The sequence below is a fragment of the Coffea eugenioides genome, chromosome 9, assembly GCF_003713205.1.
Source record: "Coffea eugenioides isolate CCC68of chromosome 9, Ceug_1.0, whole genome shotgun sequence".
Classification (NCBI taxonomy): Eukaryota; Viridiplantae; Streptophyta; class Magnoliopsida; order Gentianales; family Rubiaceae; genus Coffea; species Coffea eugenioides.
The window spans coordinates 37,392,704-37,402,586 of NC_040043.1; the positions used below are offsets into that span (position 1 = coordinate 37,392,704).

At 34.0% G+C, this 9,883-nt stretch overlaps 1 protein-coding gene across 2 annotated transcripts; it reads left to right on the top strand.

Moving 5' to 3' along the window:
• The first annotated feature begins 901 nt into the window (after positions 1–901).
• On the top strand, positions 902–4,630 carry LOC113783611. Of its 2 annotated transcripts, none has more exons than XM_027329794.1 (5): positions 902–1,265; positions 2,611–3,307; positions 3,392–3,632; positions 3,988–4,050; positions 4,339–4,630. In XM_027329794.1, the coding sequence occupies exons 1-5, from the start codon at positions 914–916 to the stop codon at positions 4,411–4,413; spliced, it is 1,428 nt and encodes a 475-aa protein (XP_027185595.1). In that variant the 5' UTR covers positions 902–913; the 3' UTR covers positions 4,414–4,630. The 2 variants fall into 2 exon arrangements, with proteins under 2 accessions (XP_027185595.1, XP_027185597.1); XM_027329796.1 differs by having other exon boundaries at positions 2,623–3,307.
• The last annotated feature ends 5,253 nt before the right edge of the window (positions 4,631–9,883 follow it).

Here is a 9,883-nt window from a genome sequence, read left to right on the forward strand (position 1 = left end):
ATACTTATTTGACTAAATGATAATGCCTAAGTGATCACCAAAAGGGAATTAAGATGCTACATTTTTGTAGAATTGCATTTTAAACATCCATAAAAATGTTATCTTGTTTGGTTACATATTAGATTATAGTAAAAAACAATAGAAAGGAGAATTCAAAAAGAAAAAGAGCCAAAGAAATTTGCATAATATATTTTAGCAATAGGGGCAAAATCAATGATAATCAAGTTAAGGCGGTTTGTTTCGATTGAGAATTATTTATAAAAAATTATTTGTTTATATTATCAACACATTTTTTAACAACATTTTATATTACATCAAAAAGTGCTACAGTATTTTTTTAAATTATCCCAAATAATCTACTACCAAACACACACTCGCTGTAATATTGGCTTTAGCACACACACACCTTTTTCTTATTGACTTTAACATTGCTTATAATCCATGATTTTGACTCAATTACTATTCGACCTAATCTCAAACACATTTTTATTAAGTTGGAGGTCGAATCAAGTTTTTTTTTTTTGTATTCAAAGAAAACGTCAAATCAAGCCCTAATGGTTTAATCTATTTATATATGATCTCATAATAAACTGCAAGGAATGAACGCCAAACTATTATAGTTGCATTTTTGGACTTGAAGAAGCTAAATCAAATTTGCAAAATTCTCCCATCACGAAACGACAGCGTATAGCACAATAAGAAATCAGATTACTTTGCAGATGCCCTTTTTTGAATGCAATTTTAATAAGATTAGAAGGAAAGGAAGTGTTGGTAAAAGTTGAAATCCGCAAATTAAGCGCCAAAAAGTTCATTTTTGTATCTCATTTTGGCGCAAAAACAAATGCAAATCCTTTGAAAAAAATAAAAATAAAAAACCTAAACAGTCGCATTCGTCACCTCAATCCACCGCGCAATGGCGGATTTTGAACCTCCATCATTCTCACTAGGGTTCGATTTGGACCTGGACCCGGACCCGGAGCCCCAGACCGCTAGAAGACCCGAACCATCAACCAGCTATAATATCAAACCAGCTAAAAGATCATCTGCCGGAGCTACCATCCGTTCAAAAAACAACGACGACGAGGAGGATGATTTTGAAACGCCAACAATGGGCTTTAAACCACAAGTATCGGACACACCTCGGACCCTCAAACGGCTCCGGCGAGGGCCCACATTAGCCACCCAGAAAGGGAAATCCAAGGAGGAGTGGTTCAATGTAGATGATGAGATTGAAGAGTTCTCTTCCCAGGAAGATCCGTCTCCAGGTGAAAAGATTGGATTTTTCACAAATTTCATTATTTTTCTTTTTTTTTTCCCCTTTCTAGTTTTTGAGTTCTGGGATCTTAGTAGCTTATTTGATTTCTCACACAGACAGAGAAACTAAAGGATAAAGTTTTTTTTTTTTTGGTCCCCAGCGTTTTGAGTTTGTGAGAACAGAAAGGGGTTCATTTTTAGTAGCAAGCCCGGTTTGACAAGGAAGAAAGTTTTAGTTTTAAGGTTTTCATAAAGATATTGCTTTAGATTATGAATTTTCTACAGCTCTGGGAATTGTTATAGAACATAGATTAAGTCTTTCTTGTTATAAGGAATGTTAAATAGGGTAATGTGCATGTCTAACAAAGTTGTCCAATTTGTGAGAATCTGATCAAGAACATGGAAATGAAGAATTTGTAAGTTGAGAAATAGGAAACTATTGTCAAATTATTTAAAAGACTCCACGAATTATGAAAGTATATTGCCTCGATAAAATATCTTAGCAAGAAATCTGCAGTAGTAGAAGTCCAGTACATACATGAGTATGCGTACCCTATGACTAGCAGTCAGTTTTTAGTGCAGAAAATATAAGATTGTAAAGACTTTAGTGTATTCCCTCCTGCAAAAGTTGAGTTTTTGTTGCTCAATTACTTGCTTCTTGCATTTGTTCTCTTATATCTGAATTTGGAGGACCATGTTTGTAACTTATTATATAAGATCCAGTAAAGACTTAGGCTTTGTGGATTTATGCTTTCGTGTCTTTATATTTGGGAAACCATTTTTGCCGTTCAAATTGAATTATAGTACAAACCTTTAGCAGACTATTTGTGATGAATTAATAGGAGATTAGTAAATAACGAAATCTGGCATAAAATCTGTCCTACTCTTGGTGAAGGTGAAATGAGTACGTCTTGCACGAGTCAACATCAACATAACGTGGTAAAGCATTTGTTGTGGCTTCCAATCTTTAGTATGTAGTTTCATTTGGAGATGAACCTTATAGGCTTTAGTAGGCTATTGGGCAGGATTGCTATTTACACAGATGAGGATTAGACATCAATTTTGCATCACTTGATTTAGTTCCCTTAAGCTATAATGTCATTGATGACTCTATGGTGGCACATGGGTGTGGGGATCTGTCTTCACAACCTATTTAGCATAACTAAATAACTGGTAATATTCTCACTTATTATTAGTACCTGATGATGACCTTTTCCGTTGTATCTGGATTTTTATCTTTCAGCCATTTTCAGTATAATGTTTTTTGGTTGTTCAAAATCATCTTCCTTTGTTATTTAACAGATAAATGAAACCTGAATTCCGAGCAGTTAACACTCGCCCTTACTAAATGTGCAGTTTCAATAGCAGACAATGCTTCAAAGCATCACAATTCCATCTGCGGCAGTTCAAAGTTCACTTTAACTGGTCATGGGCTTGTAGCCTCACAATCAGCAATACAGGCAGAGGAGAGGAAGAAGAAAGAGGTTTCAAATGCTTCTACTTGCAACAGATTGGTTTTCCCTGATTTACATGTCAGTCCCCTTAGAAAGTTCCAGTTGATAGATTCTGATTCTGATTCTGATGAACCTTCTCCCCCTGGACGTCCACAGAAAGTAGTCAATCAAGTAGAATTTTCTTCAAAAGACAGAGCTTCTGGTCCCCACTTAGTTGAAGCTGCAGCTGAAGTGAAGAAATCTAAAGCCTCAGCTAGAATGTCCCAATCTGAGGATTTATGGAAAGAAATTCATTCAGAGAAGACCTTGAACATACCTACTCCAGCTTTTGATGAGGTTTGCGAGGAGTATTTCAGATCTGTGAAAGGTAAAAATGGATTTTGGAATTGCGACAAAGACTGTTATGAAACCAGCAATTTCAGTAAGAATAATGTAGAAGAACATGTGGCCGGGCCTCAACCACCTGCTCATGCCTATTATTATCACGAGGATCCAAGGATCCAAAAGCTCGTTCATTCTCGTTTGCCCAACTTTTTTCCCTTGGAGGCTGGAAACAACCAAGGACAGAAACAGCTTAATGCATGCCCAATTGATTACATGTAAGATGTTAATAATATGCACACTTCAAAGTTTTAACGGATACTTGTGGTAGATGTGTAATGTACCATGTCTTACTTATTCAGGGGCCAATTCAATCAACGAGAAATTCCGAAACATGGTAAAAAGGGACCTAAGAATGGGCCAAGCTCAACAAGGAGCCAAAAGAGTGCAAGAAAATCAAGTGTTCAAGAGTTGTCACAGGAATCAGAGAGCTGGATAAATCCTAGATGTTCTGCTAAAAATCCTAAAGATGCTGGCAAAAGAAGGATACATGCAGTAGGTAAATCTTCTGGGCACTGGTATACAGCTGCTGACGGAAGAAGAGTAAGTTGAAACACAAACTCCATTTCTCTGAAGAATTGCGTTCAGATTGTTGTTTTTTTTCAATAGTTTCTGAACATAGATCTACTGTTATGTTGAGTCTATATCTTAGCTGATAGTTTTCATGACTTAAGCACAATGATTCGCTTTAAGTTGGTTTTGTTACAGAAATGTTTGGATTCTGCATTTCTATGTTGCTTGAGGTTTCTGATTGTTTTTTCGGCGTTGCTTCCTGTTCTTTGATACTTGCAATACGCTTTACTTTCCCTTTGTTTCTTTTTTCTATTGCTTTGTAGACGTAATATTTTATGCCAAATTCACATCATATGGTGCTTATTAACCTAATGGTCATCTTCAGGTTTATGTAGCTGGAAATGGACAGGAGTTGACTGGTCAAATTGCTTATAGACAATACAGAAGGGTATGATCTGTGCTACAACTGAATACTGAATCTCAAAATGTCAGCCTCCCATGTGTTGTTCACAACGAAATAGTTTCTAAAGTTGATCGAAGTTTGGGGCTGGCGGTTTCTTCGCTATATTGCTTTTAAACCTCATTCAGTTCAGCATAACTTTAAATTAATATAGATTGATAAATGATGTTGACAGCATCCAGGTGTAGGTTGATTTAGCAGATTTATATTTAAAACCACATCATAATTGGTAGTTTTATGAATGAACCGTGATTGTATCATTCTGTTGGCTGACAGGAGAGTGGAGCTGGATTCAAGAAGTCCAAGAAGAAAGCAGCAACAAAGAAGAAACCTGCTAGAAAGAAGAAATAATCCTTGATTACCACTCCTCTCGGTTTCCTGCTATCTCACCTGTTGACTCTATCCAATTAGGGCAGCTACATGAACCTAACTCAACCTTTTTCTTTCAAATATTTGAAAAAGAAGTGTGATTTATAGGCATTGCTGAAAGAATAAAAAGGGCAGCTTGGTGTTGTATCTGTAAATGTTGATTGTGCAAAATTGTACTTCCTTTTATTTTGTTAAGATTGTTCAAGTGATACCAATATTTTGTTACAGAAAAACCAAAAGCATTCGTAATTTACTTCATTGTGAATTTTGTTTTTGTTTCACAAAGAAAAAAGAAAAACCAATTAATCATAATTGCATAATTTGTCAAAATACTGCTACGTCTTAGATGGCATGTGATTTCCTGGAAAAGGGACATTGCAATTTGTGGAAATTCCATCCACCTGGCAGTTGAACCAATTTTATAATAATATAAACAATCATTTGATCCATAGCATAGTACTATATGCTTGACATTTCATTGCATCAACTAGCCATCTGTCAAGCTTTTCCATTCTTGCCATAAGAGACCAACATTACTTGTAAAGGAAACTAGGGGAATCAGGCTGTGTTAGGCACAGCATTGGCCCTTCAATGTGTTCTTACTTGTGTTGTGCCCTTGCTAAGGCAAGTTTCATATTATATGGTTCAAAGGCTGCATTATCAATAAGCTCATGTACCATTCCTAACCACATAATAAAGACATAATTAACATAAGCACAGCTTAATAGTACAATTGTCATTTGCATAACTGTCAAGCAACTACATACTTTCCAGTGCGATTTTGTTCAAAACAAAGGTAGGGTAACATGTTAATTGCTTAATTCATATTTCATGATAGTTACTCCCTCGGTCTCATTGAAAGTGTCCTACTTTCTATTTTGGGATGTCCCAAAACATTTATCCTGTTGGAAAAGTCAAAACTCCTTTTAGTCTCTCTTTTCAATATAATCCTTCTTTCTAATTATAATTATACATATATATGTTATCATTCAAATTTAAATTTTGAATTTGTGGGGGTAAAATTGAAAAGATAAGTATAAACATCACAATCAAACCACTATTTTTAAAAAGTTGAATTCCTGAAATATGACTAAATAATTGGGACGGAGGGAGTATATAATATCATAGGATCCATTGAGTTCTAATGATATATTGAATCTTAATGGATCTTAATATGATTCCAAAAGGATGATAGTCCAACAATTCAGTGGTACATTAATGTAATAAAAGATAGTACGAAGTTATGGGGGGAACTTCACATCATAGCATCACGCTTTTTCTTCAAAGGGCTTATCTCAGCAGATTTAGGAGAGGTTGGATTCTTGTCTTAAGTGGAATCCTTCTCAGCAGTTAGTGGAAAGAAGTTGATGATCTGTCATCCCAGCAAATGGTGCAATAATTTTCTAACTTTAACATTTTTTTTTAAACAGATCCAAACTAAACTAAGTCATTGCAGTAAAATCAAACAGCAAAAGCAAACATATACTAATTCGTGCTGATAATGTTTAAGGGCTTTGAACAGAGAACACAAATATTCTAATTCAAGACTCCAAAAAAAAAAGCCAGCAGAACAAAAGGCAAAATTGTCATGGAGATTTTACAGATGTCTGATAGCAATAAATCTTATTTTATTACCCTTTTTTTTTTGTCTTTTACGCTTTTTCTGCTTTTCAATTAAACAAAACACATGCTAACAGATGCTGATAATGTCTAAAACCTTTCAACAGAGAACATAAAGGCCATAATTCAATTAGCAAGATAACAGATTCAAGGCTCCAAATAAACCAAAAAAAAAAAAGAAAAAGAAAAGCCCAAGCTAGCAGAACAAAAAATGAAAGCTTTATGGAGTTTTTAGACAAACTTCACAGCAGCAAATGCTAACTTTCAGAAGAAATAGAGGCACAGCTAACAGAAGAAATAGAGGCAGCTTGGTTGCAAAGAGAAGATGTACATTTTATAACCACAAGCCACGAGAAAGAGGGAAAAATTAGTACAAAGAAAAAACAGGAAAATTAAAACAAAAAAGAAATACTAATAAAGCAATAGAAATAATCAAGAAAAATAAATTAATTCTAGATGCAATTATATACCACTTGTTATCAAGGGTATTTATATTAACCTTTTTAACGAGATGTACAATTAGATGCACACAAAAAACCATTCATTTAGTGGAGAAACCGATATAAATGTTCTTTAATATACAAAATTGCACTGTCGTTGTTAATTAATCATTCTAGTGCCCCATTATCACACATTTTTCAATGTAACAAGTGAATCATCACCAAAAGATGCTATGAAACTATGAAATAATTTTATCGATTGTACGAGAGAATTGTATGGAAGTGAAAAGAAACTTGAGAAAAAAAAAGAGTGTGACTTCTTAAAGCCCAGATAAAGTTTGTAGAGTTATTTGCAAAATCCACGTCTAGGGAAAAAAAAAAAAACAAATTTCCACACTTGTTAAAGTATTTGTCTCATCTCAACTTCATTTTTTTCATTATTTTTGTTGGAAAAATCTTTTGAATCACTCACTATACAAGAAAATCAACATCTTGGAACTCTACAAGTACTCTTAGGGTGCGTTTGATGAAACTGAAATCTAAAAATTGAAATCTGAAGTTTGAAGTCTGAATTCATTATGTTATTGAATTGTTAAGTATTAAATCTAATACATTTAGATTTATATCACATTCAGTGATAAGTGAATAGTTTATTATTTAATTTTGGGAACAAGTTTTGTTTAGAAAATTCAGTGCCACTTAATTAATTCAGATATTTAATTTTTGGTTATCAAACAATCTGAATATATTAATATCTGAATCCATTAAATTTAAATACTGAATTGAGTTATCAAACCGGCCTTAAATTCCTATCCCTCGTGGCATTAGCCAACAAGTCCCCGGAATTACCTTCCAAACTAGAGCTACAAGAAAATTACTATACAAGAAAATTAGAGCTACAAAATCCCCAAAAGCTACTTTCCTTTGCAAGTATACATTAAACAAAAAAAAGTATTTGAAGTTAAGCATATAGAGGAAATCCAGCAAATAAGTTTGTTCAGTCGTACTTGGTAGCTCCATATGTTGCACGGACGCCCTAACCCCCAGGGAAGCAATAACGAACCATTTAAAACAGGAGTAAATATTATATAAACTGACAGTGTATATATTATTACGGTTGGATATACGATATATATGCAAAATTTGAGTTTCAAATTTAAATTCGGATTATGTGTCATGTATCTAACGGTGAAAGTGTATACATTGTCAGTATATAAATGATTAATCCTTAAAAACAAAGCTATACATGAAAACTTGTTATTGTTTCTGCTTCTTCAAAAATAACAAAATAATTAACATAAAAATTAACATGCACCAATAGCACCGTGCGTAATAATTAAGATTTAAATAGTTATGCCTTGCTTGGTATGTCTTTTTTTTTTTTTTTCATTTTTCGTGAATACATTTTTCAATGATTTTTGTATCTCACATACAACAAATCGTTATAATGTATTTTCTATAAAAACTTTAGAAAATAGCAATCTAAATATTGCCGTGTAGTTACCAAACACTAATATAGGGAAATAACTCTACCTATTTCATCAAATTATATCAAAACAAAAAGCATCATGCACTAAAGTTCCCCCAATAGACCTATCATAGTGTACGGTGGATGTATTCCGTTTCCTGGAAAATGCAAAACCATCCGCATCGCACGTAAATAAATTTTAATAGTATGTATAGCGAATCATTTTTTTTTCATTAAATTAGCAAGCACTTCCATTTGTTTTTTTTCCCATAAACATTGCTAAATAAAAGATAACCAATCTCAGATCAACCAACTCCTTAACGATAAAAAACTGAATCAAACAGCAAATCAAAATGGCAATTGAGTCAGTCAAATTCATTATAGTTGTTCAATTAATCCACTGCAAAATCGCAACGGATCTTCTGTCCCACACCCTGTGCCACTCTCTGTGCCACTTTTTATTATATTGCTATTTCTCCTTTATAAACATCATGTTTTAATTCTTTTTTATTTCCTTAAGATCCAATAACTATTAATTGAGTAATACACAAAATTTAACAAACTCAAAAAAATCAAAATGCACACCCTGTGCCACTCTCTGTGCCACTTTTTATTATATTGCTATTTCTCCTTTATAAACATCATGTTTTAATTCTTTTTTATTTCCTTAAGATCCAATAACTATTAATTGAGTAATACACAAAATTTAACAAACTCAAAAAAATCAAAATGCATAAAAAATGAGATTTTTTATGAATTTTCTACTGTATTTTTTAATTTTCTATTATATATTACTTTTTTTGAAGTTGTTGAATTTATTTTTCACTTAATTAATAGTTATTGGATCTTAAGGAAACAAAAAAGAATTAAAACATGATGTTTATGAAGGAGAAATAGTAATATAATAAAAAGTGGGACAGAAAGTAGCACAGGGTGTGGGACAGAAGATCCGTTGCGCTGCAAAATCATCTGAATACCAATACAAAGACATACCTACTAATCTACTCTATAAAGAATATGACCACAGAAACAAGAATTCTTTTATATATGTCTGCTAATTCACTAATGTTGATATCCTTCTGCCTGACTGAAGTTCAATGCTGCTTCCAGTAAAAGCACCGGGAGGACCTTTATTGTCATCATCATCTCCATAAGGTGGACGTTTCTTTGATGATCCTGCAGATTTACAACGCAACCCAGGATATGCAGGATCTTTCTTGAAGTTATCTTCTGAAGTTGCTGAATCTGTACTCATGTAAGAATTATGGCCGCCTTGAACATTTAGCACTCGCTTGAGTTTGGAATTCGCCCCTGCTGCCTCCTTCACTGGTGCTCTTGATAACAACACCACTATTTCCACGTTGTCTTAGATTATATATATCTTTTCTCTGGTTCTTGACCATCTTGAGGATCAACTGGTGTAAGCTGATGATGAACATTGCCCTTGCTGCTTCCTTCACCAGTACTCTCAAGGCCAAAACCAGCATTTTTATGCGATCTTAGATTATAAAAACCTGCTTTTGAGCCTTGACCATCTTGAGGATCAACTGGTGTAAGCTGATGATGAACATTGCCCTTGCTCCTTCCTTCACCAGTACTCTTAAAGACCTAGACCAGCATTTTTATGCGATCTTAGATTATAAGAACCTGCCTTTAGGCCTTGATCAGGATCAACAGGTTTAGGCCGATGATGAACATTGCCCATGCTGCCTACTTCACCAGTACTCTTAAGATCAAGACCATTATTTCCACGTGGTCTTAGATTGTGGACACTTCTTGATAGTTCTTGCTCAGGAAGATGAGCCAGTTCCTTCGAAGTGGCCTCGGGATCTTCACCTTGTTTTTGTTTCTTAGACCCTTCTGCTCTCCGTCTGTACAATAAACAATCAATCCAAGATATGACTAATGAATTAAGAAACGCAAT